General features: G+C 38.5%; 1 protein-coding gene across 6 annotated transcripts in view; it reads left to right on the top strand.

Annotated features, from left to right (window-relative positions):
* Positions 1 to 25599, top strand: part of CASK (calcium/calmodulin dependent serine protein kinase) — a 524745-nt gene that overhangs the window by 364000 nt on the left and 135146 nt on the right. For all 6 annotated transcript variants that reach the window (XM_037820735.1, XM_037820733.1, XM_037820731.1 and 3 more), the window contains exon 8: positions 6629 to 6751. In XM_037820735.1, the coding sequence (XP_037676663.1) occupies positions 6629 to 6751 (123 nt within the window). The remainder of the gene's footprint in view (positions 1 to 6628; positions 6752 to 25599) is intronic.

The raw sequence follows: 25599 nt of genomic DNA, 5'->3' as shown, positions 1-25599 counted from the left end.
CAAGTATATAATTCAGTGCTGTTAATTATGTGCACAATGTTGTGCTACCATCACCACCATCCATTACCAAAACTTTTCTATTACCCCAAACTGAAATTCTTTACAATTTAAGCATTACCTCCCTATTCCCTCCCCCTGGTAACCTATATTCTAGTTTCTGACTCTATATAAATTTGCTATTCTAATTACTGAAAAATGTTTTTTAACGTTACTATCTATCTTTGGATTGCTTATTGATTGCCTGTCATATGGGTACCCAGTCAGAGAAATGTTCTCTGCTTACATGTTTTAGTTTCCTAGGCTGCTCAAAGCAGATACCATGAAATGGGTTGGGTTAATCAATGGGAATTTATTCGCTCAAGTTTTGAGGCTGGGAAAATGTCCAAATGAAGTTGTCATCAAGGTGATGCTTTCTTCCCAAAGACCAGCTGCCTGTGACCCTTGGCTCCTCTGTCACATGGCAAGGCACATGGTGGTGTCTGCTGGTCTCTCCCTTCTTTTCCAGTTTTGTTGATTTCAGTTTCTTGCTTCTGTGGCTTTCTCTCTGTGTGTCCGAATTTCATTCTCTTATGAAGGACTCCAGTAATAGGATTAAGACTCACCCTTATTGAGGTGAGACACACCTTAACTGAAGTAACCTCATCAAAAGGGCCTACTTGCAATGGGTTTACAGCCACAGGAATGCATTATATTTAAGAACGTTTTTCTGGGGTACATACAGCTTCAAACCACCACAGGCAACATAGGCCTCAAGTAAATTTCTGAGTTGCTGTCAGCTGAACTTTCATCCAGGTGGTCAAGAAAGGAGGCTATCTTCAAAACAATCATTGCTTTGTCTCTCCTTCTTCCTTCCCCTCTGTGCTACATCTAAAGTCTATACCAGTTCTTTGGATTCTGACTTTGTCTTTAGACTTGAAAACAGGTATCCTAGTCCTCTTTGGGGCAGTATAAAAACTATAGACTGGATATGTGTCCCCTTTCCTGCACATACAAGTCTACAATTCAGGAGTTCTGGGCTCTCAGATCGTAAGACCTACACAAAGCCACACTACAGATCAAATTATTTTACCACACATACATTATGGCAAAATTCCTCATTTATCTGGGTCAAAGAAATGTTTGGTTAATGCCCACTTATTTCAAATAAAATTCTAATTCAATGAAAGAATTTGGAATGATCCTTGGAATTTATTATGATAGAATTTGACCCTTATTGGTTTTTTTACCCTAGGTAAGCTGTTTTTTACAGACCTGATCCCATATTTTAAAGTATCCATTAGCTGTCTGGTGACCCAAATAAACTAATATGGCCTTTCTTTGTATAATTTGTGTAATTCATTTTTAAAGGCTTTTTGCTTAATTTGTGAAGTTAAAAGTAGAAATTTTATTCAGGTAATGTTAGTCATTCTTTATCTTAATTTTTAATTTAGTCTTCATTAGCATCTGTTTTTGCTTTACCACCCCCATTATATTGTTGTACTTTATGTAGTCAGCCAGCACAGCCTACAAATTTGCCATTTCCATACCAGGATAAACTGAAATGCTGATATCATCACAAAATTTCAATACAATTTAGAGCCATTTTGTTGTGACTTAACACATTCATATTTTTCTTTGGCTGTGTGTCTCTATTTTTCTTTGGCTGTGTTTCTCATGTACTATTCACAGACTTGTGATTAATAAATTATTACTTTCATTATTAAAAAATTAAAAAGTCATTACTGACATCATGAATGACTATCAGAAAGACCTAAGGACTTCTTGGAAATAAATAAGCTTAAGGTTGATTCTACTACCCAAGCTTTTACCCTTTTTTACCCTATACTGCCTTGTTATGGCTGACACGGAATAGGATCTGTGTATGGGAAACATGGGGTAATGCATTTCTGGATATTAGTTCAGGGCAGTTTGTGCTGGGAAACCTGTACTTCCTATTCAACAGAATCACTGTTTATTTTGTCCAGTCTATAAAAGCAAGCATGGGTTTATTTATATATACTAGACTCTAGAAGTATGAGGCCCCTAAAATTTTCTTTTCAATTCCTCAGTAATGTTACATTTCTATATGGGACTTGGAAAAAAAAGAAAAGGGGAAAATGTAAAGTATTTTCAGAGTTGCAACCTTACCCTTTTAAATTGTTAGTGAGAATGGCTAATATTCCTCTTTTTTTTTTTGCAATGATGCTTTGTCCTTGGCACCATCAGCTTATAAGTGCATGTAACCAAGAAATTTGCCAAAACTCTGTTAACAGTGAAAAATGTTTTAAGTATAGGTTTTTATGCTTCTCTTAGAGTCAGTTGGCCATTGGGGAATAAAATCAATACTTTCAAGGTAACTAAATGTCTCAAGAAACTGCTTATAAGTAATCATCCCTTTATATTCCTGGAAATTGTGAGTGGCTGTCAGGAATGCATAGCCATGGCTTTCTGGTTGAATTTTTCTAAGTGAAATCACAGATCTAACATGAAAATAAACAAGATTATTAATGTATCATGCTTACAATACTAGCAATAATTATAGCTAACTCATACATAGCCCTTGCTATATTCCACAAACTATTTTAAGCATATTACATATATTAATTCATTTAATCCTCACAGCAGCTTATGACATATGTACCATATAATAAAATCTTCGACCTGCCTTTTCGAGTTTTAAGCATTTACTAATAATAGAATTATTTCTTTGTGTTGGCTCAGTTGCAAACTTCCTGGTTTCCAAGGCAATGTGCTTCATTCCGATGGCCTCTGGTATTTGATTTTGTCTATTTTTAAAACATTGAGTAGTTAATTTTGTTGCTTGGTAAGAAACTTGGACTGTGTCTACATGTGTCTAAAAATTAAATCATTTTTAAAATTCCCTATTCTTAATATTATAGTAAGTCAGATGGATGGTAGAAGCTATATCACCAATTCTTGACCTGGGGATTTGAAGCTTTGAGGTCAATACCTTATTTACTCTTTTACTTGTCTAACCTAAACTTTTGCTTATATTCATGGCTTTCCTTACAAAATCCCAGGTTTCTCAGCAGCTTAGTTTGTATAGATCCAGCCCTGCCGTCAATAATGAACCTGGTGGGCCTTTTTTTTTTTAATATACCGTGATATGGTTCTGTCAATTTTTTCAAATTTTTAATTGTGGAAATTTTCAGACAAATGAAAAAAGTAGGTAATAGCATAGTGATGCCTCAGCTTTAATACTTATCAACATATAGCCAATCTTGTTTTATCCACACACTACTAGATTATTTTAAAGCATATCTCAAAAATATCATTTCATCATCCTGGTGGTTCTTAACAAAAAAACTATTAACAAAATCCTTGATCTTTATGGTATTTTCAAGAAAATGTAGTATAGGCACACCTCGGAGATATTGCAAATTCTGTTCCCCAGCACTGCAATAAAGCAAATATCACAATAAAGCAAGTCACATGAATTTTTTTGTTTCCCAGTGCATATAAAAGTTAGGTTTACACTATAGTCTAGTCTATTAAGTGTGCAATAGCATTATGTCTTTATAAACCATGTACATACCTTAATTATAATATGACAGAGCACAAAGTGAGCATATGCTGTTGGAAAAATGGCACCGATAGACTTGCTTGACTCGGTTGCCACAAACCTTCAATTGGTAAAAAACACAGTATCTGCGAAGCGCAATAAAGCAAAGTACAGTAAAACGAGGTATGCCTGTACATTTAAATTGTCATAGTTTATAAACTGCTACTGGCCTTAAGTGATTTTTTTTTTTTTTTAATCATCATTTTATTGAGATATATTCACATACCACGCAGTCATACAAAACAAATTGTACTTTCGATTGTTTACAGTACCATTACATAGTTGTACATTCATCACCTAAATCAATCCCTGACACCTTCATTAGCACACACACAAAAATAACAAGAATAATAATTAGAGTGAAAAAGAGCAATTGAAGTAAAAAAGAACACTAGGTACCTTTGTCTGTTTGTTTGCTTCCCCTACTTTTCTACACATCGATCCATAAACTAGACAAAGTGGAGTTTGGTCCTTATGGCATTCCCAATCCCACTGTCACCCCTCATAAGCTACATTTTATACAACTGTCTTCGAGATTCATGGGTTCTGGGTTGTAGTTTAATAGTTTCAGGTATCCACCACCAGCTACCCCAATTCTTTAGAACCTAAAAAAGGTTGTCTAAAGTGTGCGTAAGAGTGCCCACCAGAGTGATCTCTCGGCTCGTTTTGGAATCTCTCTGCCACTGAAGCTTATTTCATTTCCTTTCACATCCCCCTTTTGGTCAAGAAGATGTTCTCCATCCCACGATGCCGGGTCTACATTCCTCCCCGGGAGTCATATTCCACGTTGCCAGGGAGATTCACTTCCCTGGGTGTCTGATCCCACGTAGGGGGGAGGGCAGTGATTTCACCTTTCAAGTTGGCTTAGCCAGAGAGAGAGGGCCACATCTGAGCAACAAAGAGGCATTCAGGAGGAGACTCTTAGGCACAAATACAGGGAGGCCTAGCCTCTCCTTTGCAGCAACCGTCTTCCCAAGGGTAAAACTTATGGTAGAGGGCTCAACCCATCAAACCACCAGTCCCCTATGTCTGTGGTCATGTTAGCAACCATGGAGGTGGGGTAGGCGAATACCCCTGCATTCTCCACAGGCTCCTCAAGGGGGCACTACATCGTTTTTTTTTGTTTTTTTTTTTTTTCCTTGTTTGTCTTTTTTCTTTTTTTTTTTTTTTTTTTAACTTTCCCTTCTTTTTTCAAATCAACTGTATGAAAAAAAAAGTTAAAAAGAAAACAAACATACAATAAAAGAACATTTCAAAGAGACCATAGCAACTTAAGTGATTTTAATTTAACTTTTCGTTTTCATTGTTAGCTTTTGATATTTTAAAATAGATGTCAGAGAATACTATTAAACTGGAATATATGCTAACATTTAATTTTAATTAACTTTTTAAATAAAGGACAAAAAGAATATAATTTTCACAGTATGTAATTCCCACAGTAACCTTGAATGTAACTTATTGTCACAAGTAGTCAGTTTGTATCTACACAACAGGATTCTAGACTGCCATGGCTTTGGTATTCAAATGAGTGAGACGATTTTGTGGCTGTGTTTTGTTCCCCCTTATATACTCAGCCTCCCCAAAGGATTTCAACTGCTTTTCTCAGACAAAGGAAGAGAAACCCTACATTGGACACCCTCATAAAAAGGGCAGGGGAATAAACTGGTTAACCTCTACTTAATTCAGAAATCTTACCACTACTTCAGATGATTTCTCAAACCCTTTCCCAATTGAAAAATCATTCAGACTATAAAGAGCACATCAGCTACAGGATGGGTAAGAAGGAGCAAGGCTATCCAGACCCCATCTAATCACTTGCTTCCTTATTTCAAGCTGATCGACTTATCACAGTTTCAAAAGGATGACGAAATTTAAGCAGTCTAATGGCATTCCTTTTAATGGGATTTGACAAGCAGAAGTGACTCTTTAGGATTCTGCCTGCTAATAGAAAGAAAATGGACCACCATCCAATTTTAAGAGATATCCTAAAGTAGAGATGTTTTCCACTATCCGTCTAAAGTACAAAGCCTCACATTTGCCACAGTTCAGAGTCTAATATACCCCTTGGCCAAATTATAATGATTTATATATACAAGGATGCCAGTTGTGATTTAATTTTGGCTTTAAATTGTTGTAGAGTTTGTTCTCCATCTTTGTCCCTTAGATGGTGACATAGGTCTCTGCTGGTTAAAGCCATGGCATTGCTTAAATCGCCTACCACAGGGCAACGCACATAAGCTCACCCATGTGAATGACCCTACTCCATCTCTACACTTCTGTACCCACCTGCCTTCCTAACTCCAAACACTAAACACCCTCTTTCTATTTATTTCTGGTTCCTGGTCTCCCACATATCCCTTTTTCCAGGAGTCTTATGGCTATTTCTTCACAGGCCTACCGTCTTTCTAACAAGCCTTTTGCGTTTTGAACAATTCGTAATGTTTTTGTTTGCCTTTTGTCAGTTTACTCTGTGTCTTAGTTGTCTCATCTCTAAAAAAAGGGACAAAAGTAACTTCTCTGATGGCAATATACAAGTGAATTTGTTATTTTGTAGGGCCTATGTTAATAGTATATCTTTTTCTAAATACTGAAATTGATACACAGTAACCAGAATATCCTATTAATAACTTTACATAGTTCACAATTACAGCTAATCCCAACTTAAAATAAAATTTTAAATTCATTTCTTTAAAAGTTTTAATGTTTAAATTTTATTTTAGTCCTTTCTGGATTAAGTAACTCTTTTTTTCTAGTCTCTAGCTGAGGTTCTAAAGACAGAAATGGGAATCATTAAATTATATTCTTAATTATTAAAAATATTATAACTTACATAACAATAAAAACATATGTAAGGACTTTTTATGATGCAAAAATTCTCATACAACAAGGAGAAAAAGAATTGTGTTTGTAGTCTTCTTCCTTAGAGAGCAAACTGTTAGCATCAGGTTTCTGCTCTTTGCTCTGAGAATTTTAATCACATTAAAGTAGCATAAAAATATTAAATAATGGTGACTGTTAACTTCTCACTGAAGATAACTATGTCATTTTCCTTTTCTCCCTCTTCAGATGAATCCAAGGCAGTGGAGCCATATCTCTGAAAGTGCCAAAGACCTAGTACGTCGGATGCTGATGCTGGATCCAGCTGAAAGGATCACTGTTTATGAAGCACTGAATCACCCATGGCTTAAGGTACATGAGCTCATAGGCAGCCATCTATACTTTGTTTGAACACTCCCAGAAGCAAGAATATATTGCTCTATAAAGTGGCCTGTTCCATCTTTTTTTCTGAGTGTTTTTCATTACAGTATTGTCCATCTTTCTTGTTTGATGTTTCTGCCTGTCATATGTAAACATCTGCATCAGGATTATAATAGTTTCCTTTTGCTGTCCTACCAAATTACCAAATACTGACTAGCTTAAAACAACAGAAATTTATTTTCACAGTTCTGGAGACTAGAAGTACAAAATCAAGGTGCTGGCAGGGTCATACTCCCACTGAAGGATCTGAAGAATCCTTCCTTGCCTCCTCTTATCTTCCGGTGGTTGATGGCAATCTTTGGCATTCCTTGGCTTGTAGCTGCATCACTCCACTCTGCCTCAATCTTCACATAGCCTTCTTCTCTGTGTCTCTCTGTGTGTTCTCTCCTCTTTTTACAAGGATACCAGTCATTGGATTTAGAGCGCACCTAATCCAGGATGACCTCATCTTAACTAATTCCATCTGCAAAGATCCTGTTTCCAAATCAGGACACATTCTGAGGTTCCAAATGGGCAGGAATTTTGGGGGAACACTATTAAACCCACTATAAAGATATACCATGCAAGTGATGTTCAGTTATCAGACAGAGGATACAAAAGTAGATTCAGAAAGACTACACCAGAGAGGAAGGCATCCAAAGACATACAATGTGAAAAACTGAAATAGTACCAGGTTATGACAAAAAAATTAATTATCTTTATTTTGGTTATGAATGTGTACTTTATAGCATTAATTATTTTTATATAAATAGGTAATAGATGTAGGTTTAGTGGCTTAGGGAAAAGGCAGATTTTAAAAATTCTTTTTATATCCTAAACAGGTTAAGAATCTTGTCCCAAGTCACAAAAGTTGTCCGTGGTAGAACAAAGATTTTAATCCAGCCTACCAAAACCCTTTCACTTGTATACTAGATTCCATACCTTTCACTTACTCAGGAACATTGCTTTAGCATTCCCTTTCCTGCATCATCGGTTTTCTATCTCTGTTGACTCTAACATGCTGTAATTTATATGTATGTATATGTGTGTGTATGTATATATACCTTCTTCTGATCCTACAACCCTCTTCAGCTTCTGCCTCTATTCACTGCTCCCCTTGACAGCAAAACTCCTAGAAAGAGTTGTCTGTACTCACTTTTCTCCAATTTCTCCCATGCCTTTCTCTTGAACCCACTCTAGTCAGGCTTGCAATCCTCCCACTCCACTAAAATAGCATTTGTCACCATACTATATACTTATATTCTACTTAATCTTTTTTATTTTCTGTCTACCCCATAAAATATAAAGCTATACAAGGGTAGGAATTTGGGGCTGTTGGTTCACTCTGACACATAGAAAGTGTTTGACACATAGTAGGTACTCAATAAATATCAACAAGTTAATAAGTGAATGAATGGCCATTATATTATACCATGCTACTTCCCCAGTGATTATGCAAGCTAAGAAGATATATAAAAACGTAGATTAATAATGGGTCTTAATAGTGATGACATTGAATGATATTATAGAACAATTTTGAGATTCCAATAGATCTTGATTCTCCTTAAGAATGCTACCTCTCAGATATGCATTCTACACTCTGATACTCAGTTCTAATTATTCCTCACTTGGAATATCCAGTTCTAGTTATTCTTGATTTCCCATTGATAATCTGCAAGGCAGAAGTGTAGGTAAATAGTTCTTAGGTATATTTTCCCCCACAGAAATGAAGATTCCTATTTTATCTCTTTGCCTTTCTCAGTTTCTCCAGAATGGGGATCTTTTGTTCATTAGAAGCTAGTTTAAGTGACAAGTAGCATTGGAAATGGCAGCCATATTAGTCATTTTAAATGTCCTTTAGAAAATGTTTTAGCATTATACATTACATGTTTACAGTGGCTTTCAATATCAAAGTTTATCTTGGCTAATATATTTATTTTTGAGAACCCTTTCCCTACCATTGATTATACTTCTTGTTCTAAATAACCTGAGCTTAATATATAATAGATTTCTGACACCAAAAAGGCAAATGAATGCCAGTAACTTAAATGAAAAAGTCCAAGAAGGCTGTTCTAGGCTGTAGCTCCAGGGAAGGCTTGCATGTGTTAGTGGGGCTGAAAAGGGACACACCCCATATGAGAAGTAGAAGATAAGCATAGGCAAAACCATTAAAAAGTATAAGATATATTCAAGGCAAGTTGGGGGTGGGGCCAGGAAGCAACCTGGTTTAACAAAATGTCAGGTATCTGAAGGATTGTAGCAGTAGTTGGCTGGAAATTTTGGTTTGAGGGAAGGTGTTCAGTCTAGAATGCCAAACTAAGTAGTTTGAATATTACAGTGCAGAAAGTGAAAAGCTCCTGCAACGTTTTGAGTGATGACATGACGTGGGCAGCATGCTCATTTAATTCTTTGGACACTGTGTACAGGTGGGTACCTGTTAGAGGTAAGGTACCTGAAAGCAGTAGAGACAAGGGGATTTTATAAAAGCTATGACTCTCCAGTCAGGAGGTGATCTAGGCTTGGACCAGGGAGTAAAAGGGGGAATAGAAAAGAAAAACCAAGACTGCCGTTCTGAGGAAAGGAAAAGTGATAAGACTCAGTCAGTGACTAGATCCTAGGAAGAAGTGAAAAATTAATTCAAGGTTTCACACTAACTGGAAGAATGATGTTACCCCTAATAGAAATAGGGCCTTTAGAAGGAAAAGCCAGGTGGAAAGGGGCAGAGAGTATGAGTGTGGTTTAAGACATACTGTGTTTGAAACAATCATAAGACATCTAAGATGAAATGTCCAAAAGGCATTTGGAATTAGAAAATCCATAGGAGTGTCAGAAATGTAGACTGGAGAGTAATTTTTTTAACTTTTAAACTCACATGGAAGTTGCAGAAATAGTACAGAGTTCTCATGTACCCTTACCCAACTTCTTCCAATGATAATATCTGACTTAAGTATAATATAATTATCAAAACTAGGAAATCAACATGGGGTCACTACTGTTAACTAACCTGTAGGCCTTATTTGAATTTCACCAGTTTTTTACATGTACTCTTTCTTTTTCTTTTCCTTTTTTTGTTTTTGGTGCATAATTCTATGAAATTTTATCATATGTATAGAATGATTTAACCACCACCATAATTGGGATACAGAACTGTTCTGTCATCCCAAAGAAAATCCTAGTGCTACCTTTTAATACTCACACCCTCCCCCTAAACCCTAACCCCTGGTAACTACTGATCTGTTCTCCACCACTATAATTTTGTCATTTTGAGAATATTCTGTAAATGGAATTACACAATATTAAACTTTAGGGATTGGTGTTTTTCACTCAGCATAATGCCCTTGAGATCCATGCAAGTTGCTGTACGTATCGATAGTTAATTCCTTTTTATTGCTGAGTACTTTTTCCATTGTATGGCTCTCCAACAGTTTGTTTATCCATTCACCCTTTAAAGGACATTTGGGTTGTTTCTAGTTTTTGGCTAGTACAAATAAAGTGTCTATGAATATCTATATACACGTTTTCATTTCTCTAGGATAAATACATGTGAGTAGGATTGCTAATTTATAAATGTATATTAAGCTTTATAAAAACCACCAAACCGAGGCGGGGCAAGATGGCAGACTGGTGAGCTGTATGTTTTAGTTACTCCTCCAGGAAAGTAGGTAGAAAGCCAGGAACTGCGTGGACTGGACACCACAGAGCAATCTGACTTTGGGCATACTTCATACAATACTCATGAAAACGTGGAACTGCTGAGATCAGCGAAATCTGTAAGTTTTTGCGGCCAGGGGACCCGCGCCCCTCCCTGCCAGGCTCAGTCCCATGGGAGGAGGGGCTGTCAGCTCCGGGAAGGAGAAGGGAGAACTGCAGTGGCAGCCCTTATTGGAAACTCATTCTACTGATCCAAACTCCAACCATAGATAGACTGAGACCAGACACCAGAGAATCTGAGAGCAGCCAGCCCAGCAGAGAGGAGACAGGCATAGAAAAAAAACAACACGAAAAACTCCAAAATAAAAGCGGAGGATTTTTTGGAGTTCTGGTGAACATAGAAAGGGGAAGGGCAGAGCTCAGGCCCTGAGGTACATATGCAAATCCCGAAGAAAAGCTGATCTCTCTGCCCTGTGAACCTTTCCTTAATGGCCCTGGTTGCTTTGTCTCTTAGCATTTCAATGACCCATTAGATCTCTGAGGAGGGCCCTTTTTTTTTTTTTTTTTTTTTAATCCTTTTTTCTTTTTCTAAAACAATTACTCTAAGAAGCCCAATACAGAAAGTTTCAAAGACTTGCAATTTGGGCAGGTCAAGTCAAGAGCAGAACTAGGAGAGCTCTGAGACAAAACGCAATAATCCAGTGGCTGAGAAAATTCACTAAACACCACAACTTCCCAAGAAAAGGGGGGTGTCCGCTCACAGCCATCATCCTGGTGGACAGGAAACACTCCTGCCCATCGCCAGCCCCATAGCCCAGAACTGCCCCAGACAACCCAGTGTGACGGAAGTGCTTCAAATAACAGGCACACACCACAAAACTGGGCGTGGACATTAGCCTTCCCTGCAACCTCAGCTGATTGTCCCAGAGTTGGGAAGGTAGAGCAGTGTGAATTAACAAAGCCCCATTCAGCCATCATTTCAGCAGACTGGGAGCCTCCCTACACAGCCCAGCAGCCCAGAACTGCCCTGGGGGGACGGCACTCACCTGTGACATAGCACAGTCATCCCTCAACAGAGGACCCGGGGTGCACGGCCTGGAAGAGGGGCCTACTTGCAAGTCTCAGGAGCCATACGCCAATACCAAGGACTTGTGGGTCAGTGGCAGAGACAAACTGTGGCAGGACTGAACTGAAGGATTAGACTATTGCAGCAGCTTTAAAACTCTAGGCTCACCAGGGAGATTTGATTGTTAGAGCCACCCCCCCCCTCCCTGACTGCCCAGAAACACGCCCCATATACAGGGCAGGCAACACCAACTACACATGCAAGCTTGGTACACCAATTGGACCCCACAAGAGTCACTCCCCCACTCACCAAAAAGGCTAAGCAGGGGAGAACTGGCTTGTGGAGAACAGGTGGCTCGTGGACGCCACCTGCTGGTTAGTTAGAGAAAGTGTACTCCACGAAGCTGTAGATCTGATAAATTAGAGATAAGGACTTCAATTGGTCTACAAATCCTAAAAGAACCCTATCAAGTTCAGCAAATGCCACGAGGCCAAAAACAACAGAAAATTATAAAGCATATGAAAAAACCAGACGATATGGATAACCCAAGCCCAAGCACCCAAATCAAAAGACCAGAAGAGACACAGCACCTAGAGCAGCTACTCAAAGAACTAAAGATGAACAATGAGACCATAGTACGGGAGACAAAGGAAATCAAGAAGACCCTAGAAGAGCATAAAGAAGACATTGCAAGACTAAATAAAAAAATGGATGATCTTATGGAAATTAAAGAAACTGTTGACCAAATTAAAAAGATTCTGGACACTCATAGTACAAGACTAGAGGAAGTTGAACAACGAATCAGTGACCTGGAAGATGACAGAATGGAAAATCAAAGCATAAAAGAAAGAATGGGGAAAAAAATTGAAAAAATCGAAATGGACCTCAGGGATATGATAGATAATATGAAACGTCCAAATATAAGACTCATTGGTGTCCCAGAAGGGGAAGAAAAGGGTAAAGGTCTAGGAAGAGTATTCAAAGAAATTGTTGGGGAAAACTTCCCAAATCTTCTAAACAACATAAATACACAAATCATAAATGCTCAGCGAACCCCAAATAGAATAAATCCAAATAAACCCACTCCGAGACATATACTGATCACACTGTCAAACACAGAAGAGAAGGAGCAAGTTCTGAAAGCAGCAAGAGAAAAGCAATTCACCACATACAAAGGAAACAGCATAAGACTAAGTAGTGACTACTCAGCAGCCACCATGGAGGCGAGAAGGCAGTGGCACGATATATTTAAAATTCTGAGTGAGAAAAATTTCCAGCCAAGAATACTTTATCCAGCAAAGCTCTCCTTCAAATTTGAGGGAGAGCTTAAATTTTTCACAGACAAACAAATGCTGAGAGAATTTGCTAACAAGAGACCTGCCCTACTGGAGATACTAAAGGGAGCCCTACAGACAGAGAAACAAAGACAGGACAGAGAGACTTGGAGAAAGGTTCAGTACTAAAGAGATTCGGTATGGGTACAATAAAGGATATTAATAGACAGAGGGGAAAAATATGACAAACATAAACCAAAGGATAAGATGGCCGATTCAAGAAATGCCTTCACGGTTATAACGTTGAATGTAAATGGATTAAACTCCCCAATTAAAAGATATAGATTCGCAGAATGGATCAAAAAAAATGAACCATCAATATGTTGCATACAAGAGACTCATCTTAGACACAGGGACACAAAGAAACTGAAAGTGAAAGGATGGAAAAAAATATTTCATGCAAGCTACAGCCAAAAGAAAGCAGGCGTAGCAATATTAATCTCAGATAAAATAGACTTCAAATGCAGGGATGTTTTGAGAGACAAAGAAGGCCACTACATACTAATAAAAGGGGCAATTCAACAAGAAGAAATAACAATCGTAAATGTCTATGCACCCAACCAAGGTGCCACAAAATACATGAGAGAAACACTGGCAAAACTAAAGGAAGCAATTGATGTTTCCACAATAATTGTGGGAGACTTCAACACATCACTCTCTCCTATAGATAGATCAACCAGACAGAAGACCAATAAGGAAATTGAAAACCTAAACAATCTGATAAATGAATTAGATTTAACAGACTGTCCTAGTTTGCTAATGCTGGAGAATGCAAAACACCAGAGATGGATAGGCTTTTATAAAACGGGGGTTTATTTCACTAAATAATTACAGTCTTAAGGCCACAAAGCATCCAAGGTAACACCTCAGCAATCGGGTACCTTCACCGGAGGACGGCCAGTGGTGTCCAGAAAACCTCTGTTAGCTAGGAAGGCAGCTGGCATCTGCTCCAAAGCTCCGGCCTCAAAACGACTTTCTCCCAGGACGTTCCTTTCTAGCAAGCTTGCTTCTCTTCAAAACATCACTCCCAGCTGCACTCTCTTTTCTCTCTTTGAGTCAGCTCATTTATATAGCTCCACCGATCAAGGCCCACCCCGAATGGGTGGGGCCAAGCCTCCATGAGAACATCTCATCAAAATTATCACTGACAGCTGGGTGGGGCACACTCCAAGCAAATCCAACCAGCACCAAAACGCCTGCCCCACACAAAACCACAAAGATAATGGCATTTGGGGGACACAATACACTCAAACCGGCACATTCCACCCCCTGAACCCCAAAATGACATTATCTTTCCAAATACAAAATATATTCATTCCATCACAATATCACAAAAACTTAAATCATTTCAGTAACAAAAGTTAAGTACAAAATCCCATCAAAATCAGTTTAGGCTTGGTCAGTTCTAAGGCATAATTCCCCTCTAGCTGTGGATCTGTGAACCTAGAACAAGTTATGTGCTTCCAATATACAAAGGAGAGACATTCATAGGATAAACATTTCCATTGCCATAAGGAGAAACAGTAAGGAAAACAGGGTTAACAGGAGCGAAACAGTTCCTAAAACCCACAGGACAAAGTCCATTAGATTTCAAAGTCCGAGAGTCATTTACAGAACAATGTTGCATCCTTGGGGCTTGAGAGAGTGGGAGCCTAACCCTTCCCAAGGGCCTTTTCAGCAGCCCGTTCCTCTCCAAACACTTAGGTGAGTGCTCCAACATTTCCACACATTGGGGAGACCACCTTCTCGGCCCCACCCTCCTCAAACATCGGGGCAGCTCCCGGATTCCCTTCCATCTCCGGGTCACACGCTCAACCCCTTCAGAACAGTGTGGTGGCAGCCAGGCTCTCCCCAATTCCCTGGAAATGTGCTCCACCCTCTTTGGGACCTGAGGTGGCAAAACTCTTCCAGAGCATCGAGGCGGAAAGCCCGCCCTCGACCTCCAGGGCAAACTCACCCTTTCCATGCATGTGGGCTGCTCCGCTCTCCCAGCCCTAAACCTCTTGACTCCAGACCTCAACCTCCATGGCTCTGTCTTTGAAGAGATTTTTCCTTTAATTTTTTCCTTGTCTGTCTCCTCCAGTCCAGACCGGCAATGGCTCTGTCTATAAAGATCTCGCAAAAATTCTGTTGGCTTTGCATGAAGCACACAGGGGTCAAAGCCATTAGACAATAGGACCTTCCACAAATCCTTTCTGCTTAACTCCTTTTCCAATCTTGGCTTGTACTGAAATGGCAGCTGGGTTCCATGTTTGGTTACATCCTCATGTTGGGCTGTAGCTTCTGGGATTCCACCACCTGGAAGCTCATAATTTTCCAAGCCATCAGCTTCTGGTTTCTTTGAACCCAAGAGTTCAGTTCTAAGTTTATCTCTCTCCGCTCGCATTTTACTATAAGCTGCAAGGAGAAGCCAGGGTATATCCTCCACATGTAGTCTGGAGATCTCCTCAGCTAAGTATTCCAGGTTATCACTTTTAAATTCTTCCTTCCATCTGACACCAGGACTCAATTTTGCCAAATTCTCTGCCACTTTAAAACAAGGATTGCCTTTCTTCCAGTTTACAACAACATATTCATCATTTCTGCTCAGGGCCTCATCAGAAGTATCTTTAGAGTCCATATTTCCACTAACAGTCTCTTTAAAGCAGTTTAGGCCTTTTCTATCAAGCTCCTCACAGTTCTTCCAGAAACTCCCCATTATCCATTTAAAAAGCCGTTCCAACATGTTTGGTATTCGCAAACTCAGCAGCAAATGCACCCCACTTCTCTGGTACCAAAATCTGTCCTAGTTTGCTAATGCTGGAGAATGCAAAACACCAGAGATGGATAGGCTTTTATAAAACGGGGGTTTATTTCACTAAATAATTACAGTCTTAAGGCCACAAAGCATCCAAGGTAACACCTCAGCAATCGGGTACCTTCACCGGAGGACGGCCAGTGGTGTCCAGAAAACCTCTGTTAGCTAGGAAGGCAGCTGGCATCTGCTCCAAAGCTCCGGCCTCAAAACGACTTTCTCCCAGGACGTTCCTTTCTAGCAAGCTTGCTTCTCTTCAAAACATCACTCCCAGCTGCACTCTCTTTTCTCTCTTTGAGTCAGCTCATTTATATAGCTCCACCGATCAAGGCCCACCCCGAATGGGTGGGGCCAAGCCTCCATGAGAACATCTCATCAAAATTATCACTGACAGCTGGGTGGGGCACACTCCAAGCAAATCCAACCAGCACCAAAACGCCTGCCCCACACAAAACCACAAAGATAATGGCATTTGGGGGACACAATACACTCAAACCGGCACACAGACATATACAGGACATTACATCCCAAATCACCAGGATACACATACTTTTCTAGTGCTCATGGAACTTTCTCCAGAATAGATCATATGCTGGGACATAAAACAAGCCTCAATAAATTTAAAAAGATTGAAATTATTCAAAGCACATTCTCTGACCACAATGGAATACAATTAGAAGTCAATAACCATCAGAGACTTAGAAAATTCACAAATACCTGGAGGTTAAACAACACACTCCTAAACAATCAGTGGGTTAAAGAAGAAATAGCAAGAGAAATTGCTAAATATATAGAGACGAATGAAAATGAGAACACAACATACCAAAACCTATGGGATGCAGCAAAAGCAGTGCTAAGGGGGAAATTTATAGCACTAAACGCATATATTAAAAAGGAAGAAAGAGCCAAAATCAAAGAACTAATGGATCAACTGAAGAAGCTAGAAAATGAACAGCAAACCAATGCTAAACCAAGTAGAAGAAAAGAAATAACAAGGATTAAAGCAGAAATAAATGACATAGAGAACAAAAAAACAATAGAGAGGATAAATATCACCAAAAGTTGGTTCTTTGAGAAGATCAACAAGATTGACAAGCCCCTAGCTAGACTGACAAAATCAAAAAGAGAGAAGACCCATATAAACAAAATAATGAATGAAAAAGGTGACATAACTGCAGATCCTGAAGAAATTAAAAAAATTATAAGAGGATATTATGAACAACTGTATGGCAACAAACTGGACAATGTAGAAGAAATGGACAATTTCCTGGAAACATATGAACAACCTAGACTGACCAGAGAAGAAATAGAAGACCTCAACCAACCCATCACAAGCAAAGAGATCCAATCAGTCATCAAAAATCTTCCCACAAATAAATGCCCAGGGCCAGATGGCTTCACAGGGGAATTCTACCAAACTTTCCAGAAAGAACTGACACCAATCTTACGTAAACTCTTTCAAAACATTGAAGAAAAGGGAACACTACCTAACTCATTTTATGAAGCTAACATCAATCTAATACCAAAACCAGGAAAAGATGCTACAAAAAAGGAAAACTACCGGCCAATCTCCCTAATGAATATTGATGCAAAAATCCTCAACAAAATAATTGCAAATCGAATCCAAAGACACATTAAAAAAATCATACACCATGACCAAGTGGGGTTCATTCCAGGCATGCAAGGATGGTTCAACATAAGAAAAACAATCAATGTATTACAACACATTAACAAGTCAAAAGGGAAAAATCAATTGATCATCTCAATAGATGCTGAAAAAGCATTTGACAAAATCCAACATCCCTTTTTGATAAAAACACTTCAAAAGGTAGGAATTGAAGGAAACTTCCTCAACATGATAAAGAGCATATATGAAAAACCCACAGCCAGCATAGTACTCAATGGTGAGAGACTGAAAGCCTTCCCTCTAAGATCAGGAACAAGACAAGGATGCCCGCTGTCACCACTGTTATTCAACATTGTGCTGGAAGTGCTAGCCAGGGCAATCCGGCAAGACAAAGAAATAAAAGGCATCCAAATTGGAAAAGAAGAAGTAAAACTGTCATTGTTTGCAGATGATATGATCTTATATCTAGAAAACCCTGAGAAATCGACGATACAGCTACTAGAGCTAATAAACAAATTTAGCAAAGTAGCGGGATACAAGACTAATGCACATAAGTCAGTAATGTTTCTATATGCTAGAAATGAACAAACTGAAGAGACACTCAAGAAAAAGATACCATTTTCGATAGCAACTAAAAAAATCAAGTACCTAGGAATAAACTTAACCAAAGACGTAAAAGACCTATACAAAGAAAACTACATAACTCTACTAAAAGAAATGGAAGGGGACCTTAAAAGATGGAAAAATATTCCATGTTCATGGATAGGAAGGCTAAATGTCATTAAGATGTCAATTCTACCCAAACTCATCTACAGATTCAATGCAATCCCAATCAAAATTCCAACAACCTCCTTTGCAGACTTGGAAAAGCTAGTTATCAAATTTATTTGGAAAGGGAAGATGCCTCGAATTACTAAAGACACTCTAAAAAAGAAAAACGAAGTGGGAGGACTTACACTCCCTGACTTTGAAGCTTATTATAAAGCCACAGTTGCCAAAACAGCATGGTACTGGCACAAAGATAGACATATAGATCAATGGAATCGAATTGAGAATTCGGAGATAGACCGTCAGATCTATGGCCGACTGATCTTTGATAAGGCCCCCAAAGTCACTGAACTGAGTCATAATGGTCTTTTCAACAAATGGGGCTGGGAGAGTTGGATATCCATATCCAAAAGAATGAAAGAGGACCCCTACCTCACCCCCTACACAAAAATTAACTCAAAATGGACCAAAGATCTCAATATAAAAGAAAGTACCATAAAACTCCTAGAAGATAATGTAGGAAAACATCTTCAAGACCTTGTATTAGGTGGCCACTTCCTAGACTTTACACCCAAAGCACAAGCAACAAAAGAGAAAATAGATAAATGGGAACTCCTCAAGCTTAGAAGTTTCTGCACCTCAAAGGAATTTCTCAAAAAGGTAAAGAGGCAGCCAACTCAATGGGAAAAAATTTTTGGAAACCATGTATCTGAGAAAAGACTGATATCTTGCATATATAAAGAAATCCTACAACTCAATGACAATAGTACAGTTGGCCCAATTATAAAATGGGCAAAAGATATGAAAAGACAGTTCTCTGAAGAGGAAATACAAATGGCCAAGAAACACATGAAAAATGTTCAGCTTCACTAGCTATTAGAGAGATGCAAATTAAGACCACAATGAGATACCATCTAACACCGGTTAGAATGGCTGCCATTAAACAAACAGGAAACTACAAATGCTGGAGGGGATGTGGAGAAATTGGAACTCTTATTCATTGTTGGTGGGACTGTATAATGGTTCAGCCACTCTGGAAGTCAGTCTGGCAGTTCCTTAGAAAACTAGATATACAGTTACCATTCGATCCAGCGATTGCACTTCTCGGTATATACCCGGAAGGTCGGAAAGCAGTGACACGAACAGATATCTGCACACCAATGTTCATAGCAGCATTATTCACAATTGCCAAGAGATGGAAACAACCCAAATGTCCTTCAACAGATGAGTGGATAAATAAAATGTGGTATATACACGCGATGGAATACTACGCGGCAGTAAGAAGGAACGATCTCGTGAAACATGACAACATGGATGAACCTTGAAGACATAATTCTGAGCGAAATAAGTCAGGCACAGAAAGAGAAATATTATATGCTACCACTAATGTGAACTTTGACAAATGTAAAACAAATGGTTTATAATGTAGAATGTAGGGGAACTAGCAGTAGAGAGCAATTAAGGAAGGGGGAACAATAATCCAAGAAGAACAGATAAGCTATTTAACGTTCTGGGGATGCCCAGGAATGACTATGGTCTGTTAATTTCTGATGGATATAGTAGGAACAAGTTCACAGAAATGTTGCTATATTATGTAACTTTCTTGGGGTAAAGTAGGAACATGTTGGAAGTTAAGCAGTTATCTTAGGTTAGTTGTCTTTTTCTTACTCCCTTGTTATGGTCTCTTTGAAATGTTCTTTTATTGTATGTTTGTTTTCTTTTTAACTTTTTTTTCATACAGTTGATTTAAAAAAGAAGGGAAAGTTAAAAAAAAAAAAAAAAAAACAAGAAAAAAAAAAGATGTAGTGCCCCCTTGAGGAGCCTGTGGAGAATGCAGGGGTATTGGCCTACCCCACCTTGATGGTTGCTAACATGACCACAGACATAGGGGACTGGTGGTTTGATGGGTTGAGCCCTCTACCACAGGTTTTACCCTTGGGAAGACGGTTGCTGCAAAGGAGAGGCTAGGCCTCCCTATGGTTGTGCCTAAGAGCCTCCTCCCGAATGCCTCTTTGTTGCTCAGATGTGGCCCTCTCTCTCTGGCTAAGCCAACTTGAAAGGTGAAATCACTGCCCTCCCCCCTACGTGGGATCAGACACCCAGGGGAGTGAATCTCCCTGGCAACGTGGAATATGACTCCTGGGGAGGAATGTAGACCCGGCATCGTGGGACGGAGAACATCTTCTTGACCAAAAGGGGGATGTGAAAGGAAATGAAATAAGCTTCAGTGGCAGAGAGATTCCAAAAGGAGCCGAGAGGTCACTCTGGTGGGCACTCTTATGCACACTTTAGGCAACCCTTTTTAGGTTCCAAAGAATTGGGGTAGCTGGTGGTGGATACCTGAAACTATCAAACTACAACCCAGAACCCATGAATCTCGAAGACAGTTGTATAAAAATGTAGCTTATGAGGGGTGACAATGGGATTGGGAAAGCCATAAGGACCACACTCCACTTTGGTCTAGTTTATGGATGGATGAGTAGAAAAATAGGGGAAGGAAACAAACAGACAAAGGTACCCAGTGTTCTTTTTTACTTCAATTGCTCTTTTTCACTCTAATTATTATTCTTGTTATTTTTGTGTGTGTGCTAATGAAGGTGTCAGGGATTGATTTAGGTGATGAATGTACAACTATGTAATGGTACTGTAAACAATCGAAAGTACGATTTGTTTTGTATGACTGTGTGGTATGTGAATATAAAAAAAAAAAAAGTAAAAAAGAAAACCCAAAAAAAAATAAATAAATAAATAAATGCAAAAAAAAAAAAATTAACTCAAAATGGACCAAAGATCTCAATATAAAAGAAAGTACCATAAAACTCCTAGAAGATAATGTAGGAAAACATCTTCAAGACCTTGTATTAGGTGGCCACTTCTTAGACTTTACACCCAAAGCACAAGCAACAAAAGAGAAAATAGATAAATGGGAACTCCTCAAGCTTAGAAGTTTCTGCATCTCAAAGGAATTTCTCAAAAAGGTAAAGAGGCAGCCAACTCAATGGGAAAAAATTTTTGGAAACCATGTATCTGACAAAAGACTGATATCTTACATATATAAAGAAATCCTGCAACTCAATGACAATAGTACAGTCGGCCCAATTATAAAATGGGCAAAAGATATGAAAAGACAGTTCTCTGAAGAGGAAATACAAATGGCCAAGAAACACATGAAAAAATGTTCAGCTTCACTAGCTATTAGAGAGATGCAAATTAAGACCACAATGAGATACCATCTAACACCGGTTAGAATGGCTGCCATTAAACAAACAGGAAACTACAAATGCTGGAGGGGATGTGGAGAAATTGGAACTCTTATTCATTGTTGGTGGGACTGTATAATGGTTCAGCCACTCTGGAAGTCAGTCTGGCAGTTCCTTAGAAAACTAGATATAGAGTTACCATTCGATCCAGCGATTGCACTTCTCGGTATATACCCGGAAGATCGGAAAGCAGTGACACGAACAGATATCTGCACGCCAATGTTCATAGCGGCATTATTCACAATTGCCAAGAGATGGAAACAACCCAAATGTCCTTCAACAGATGAGTGGATAAATAAAATGTGGTATATACACGCGATGGAATACTACGCGGCAGTAAGAAGGAACGATCTCGTGAAACATATGACAACATGGATGAACCTTGAAGACATAATGCTGAGCGAAATAAGCCAGGCACAAAAAGAGAAATATTATATGCTACCACTAATGTGAACTTTGAAAAATGTAAAACAAATGGTTTATAATGTAGAATGTAGGGGAACTAGCAGTAGAGAGCAATTAAGGAAGGGGGAACAATAATCCAAGAAGAACAGATAAGCTATTTAATGTTCTGGGGATGCCCAGGAATGACTATGGTCTGTTAATTTCTGATGGATGTAGTAGGAGCAAGTTCACAGAAATGTTGCTATATTAGGTAACTTTCTTGGGGTAAAGTAGGAACATGTTGGAAGTTAAGCAGTTATCTTAGGTTAGTTGTCTTTTTCTTACTCCCTTGTTATGGTCTCTTTGAAATGTTCTTTTATTGTATGTTTGTTTTCTTTTTAACTTTTTTTTCATACAGTTGATTTAAAAAAGAAGGGAAAGTTAAAAAAAAAAAAAAAGAAAAACAAGGAAAAAAAAAAGGTGTAGTGCCCCCTTGAGGAGCCTGTGGAGAATGCAGGGGTAGTCGCCTACCCCACCTCCATGGTTGCTAACATGACCACAGACATAGGGGACTGGTGGTTTGATGGGTTGAGCCCTCTACCTCAGGTTTTACCCTTGGGAAGACGGTTGCTGCAAAGGAGAGGCTAGGCCTCCCTATGGTTGTGCCTAAGAGTCTCCTCCTGAATGCCTCTTTGTTGCTCAGATGTGGCCCTCTCTCTCTGGCTAAGCCAACTTGAAAGGTGAAATCACTGCCCTCCCCCCTACGTGGGATCAGACACCCAGGGGAGTGAATCTCCCTGGCAACGTGGAATATGACTCCCGGGGAGGAATGTAGACCCGGCATCGTGGGACGGAGAACATCTTCTTGACCAAAAGGGGGATGTGAAAGGAAATGAAATAAGCTTCAGTGGCAGAGAGATTCCAAAACGAGCCGAGAGATCACTCTGGTGGGCACTCTTACGCACACTTTAGGCAACCCTTTTTAGGTTCTAAAGAATTGGGGTAGCTGGTGGTGGATACCTGAAACTATCAAACTACAACCCAGAACCCATGAATCTCGAAGACAGTTGTATAAAAATGTAGCTTATGAGGGGTGACAATGGGATTGGGAAAGCCGTAAGGACCACACTCCACTTTGTCTAGTTTATGGATGGATGAGTAGAAAAATAGGGGAAGGAAACAAACAGACAAAGGTACCCAGTGTTCTTTTTTACTTCAATTGCTCTTTTTCACTCTAATTATTATTCTTGTTATTTTTGTGTGTGTGCTAATGAAGGTGTCAGGGATTGATTTAGGTGATGAATGTACAACTATGTAATGGTACTGTAAACAATCGAAAGTACGATTTGTTTTGTATGACTGCGTGGTATGTGAATATATCTCAATAAAATGATGATTAAAAAAAAGTGAAAAAAAAATAACATTTGAATGTGTTTCTATTTATTCTTTAGGAATTTTCACTGATAATATGGTGAAATTTTGACAAGGATATAGCTGTAAAATCCTTTATTTAAATTCAAAAATAAATTTTGTGAGTACATGATACCAAAAAAATTGGTTTGAGAAGCAACTCACATGCAAACAGAAATTTTAGTTGTAAAATAATGATAATAATCTGACCTTAGATTTCATTTATAAATATTATACAGTATCCAGATCAAGGGAAGTAAGAAGCCCCACTCTACTCCATATTAATTAATCTTTATCTGATAAAATGCACCTAGTTTTTCTCAACTATACAATAGTATATTTCTTATATACCTCATAGGATTGTGAGGAATAAATAGTATAATACATATAAAGCACTAAAACAGTGCCTGGCAAATAATAAGCCTTCAATAAATGCTAGCTATGATGATGACAATTATGTCCAGCTTGAGCCATTACACTTTTGAAATAACTAAAATGTAGTGTTTTCTCTACTATCTTATTTAGTTGTTTTAAAGAATAAATGTGATAATGCATGTGAAAGTCCCTAATTCAGAGCCTGAGAAATAGTTAACTACTCATTTATGACTTAATGCCATCTAAATGTTAATTACCCCAAAACTTATATCTCAAACCTAGACTTCTTCCCTGAACTGCAGGCTTGTATATCCAAGTGCCTACTTGAATCTCCACTTGAATTTTAGACATCTCCAGCATAACGTGTCCAAACTAAACTCCTGATCTCCTCATTAACCCTCCCACCTCCCCCACCCCCCAAAAAAGTCTTTTCCATCTGCAGTCTTCCCCATCTCAGTTGGTGTGAGACTTCCAGTTGCTTGGGCTAAAAACTTTGATGCCATCCTTGACTCTTTTTTTTCTCTCACACCCCACATATAGTCTGTCAGAAAATCCTTTTCTCTCTACCTTCAGAATCTATTCAGAATTAAGAACATCTCTTCTTCAAAAGACACTGTCAAGAGAATGAGATGACAAGCGACAGACTGGGAGTAAATAATTTGTAAATCATATATCTGATAAGGATTTATAGGTAGAATATATAAATAATTCTCAAAACTCAATAATAAGAAAATAAACAATCTTGTTCAAAATTGGAAAAGGTTTGAACAGACACTTCAACAAAGAAGATAACCGGATGGCAAATAAGCACATGCATACAACCTCAATATCAGTCATTAGGAGAACACCAATTCAAACCACAATGAGATACCTATACACACTGATTAGAATGGCTAAAATCAAAAAGACCAACCATACCTAGCGTTGGCAAGGATGTAAAGCAACGGGAACTCATACACTACTAGTGGGAAAGTAAAATGGTACAACCACTTTGGAAAACAGTTTGGCAGTTTCTTTAAAAGTTAAACATAGCATATGACCTAGCCATTCCACTCCTAAGCGTTTACCTAAAGAGAAATGAAACCATATGTCCATACAAAGATTTGTACACAAATGTTCATAGCCATTTTCTGTGTAATAGCCCAAAACCAGAAACAACTCAGAGGTCATCAACAGGTGAATGAATAAATAAACACATTGGGGTAGTATGGAATACTACTCAGCAATAAAAAGAAATGAACTATTGATACATGCAACAGTATGGATGTAGTTCAAAATCATTATGCTGAGTGAAAGAAGTGGACAAAAAGGAGTACATGCAGGGCATTGCAACATTGTGAATGTGATTAATCCCACTGAATGGTATGCTTGGGAGTGGTTGAGATGGGAAAGTTTATGTAGTATGTATGTTGCCACAATTTTTCTAAGAAAGTAACTAAAGAGACAATGACAATTAAATGCAATACATGATCCTGGATAGGATCTAGTGAGGGAGGAGAAAAGACTCAAAAGGACATTATTAGGACATATGCTTGAACTTTATAGCTGCACTTAAGGTGGCTACATAAGGGAATATACTTATTCTTAGGAAATGTGCATGGCCAGTATTAGGAGTTCAAGGAACATAATGTACACAGCCTACACTCAGGTGTTCAGAAAATGGATGGATGGGTGGATGGAAGGAAGGAAGGATATGGCAAATTGGCAAAATATTAAAACTGGTGTATCTGGCTGTCTTGGGTATCTTCAGGGTTAAGGCTTTGCTGGAGTTCTCTGTATGGGGTTTTTATTATTTTTGTAATTGTCCTGTAAGTTTGAAAATATTTCAAAATAATCTGTTTTTTTTTTTTTTCTTTAAAGGGAGCACATGCTGTATGGTTCCATTTATATAAAAAACTAACCTATAATTAAAGAAAGTAGATCAGTGGTTGCCTGGGGGTAGGGGTAGGATTACAACGGGGCATGAGGAAACTTTTGGGAGTTATTATCCTGATTGTGGTGGTGGTTTTTTCAGGTATTATGTATATGTGTGTGTGTGTGTGTATGTGTGTGTGTATATATATATATGTCAAAACTTAAAAACTTAATCAAATTGTACATTTTAAACATGTGCAGCTTGTATGTTAATTAA

The sequence above is a fragment of the Choloepus didactylus genome, chromosome X (genome assembly GCF_015220235.1).
Source record: "Choloepus didactylus isolate mChoDid1 chromosome X, mChoDid1.pri, whole genome shotgun sequence".
NCBI classification, from domain to species: domain Eukaryota; kingdom Metazoa; phylum Chordata; class Mammalia; order Pilosa; family Megalonychidae; genus Choloepus; species Choloepus didactylus.
Note: the sequence above shows the minus strand (reverse complement) of the source record. Positions and strands in the feature narration are given on the sequence as shown.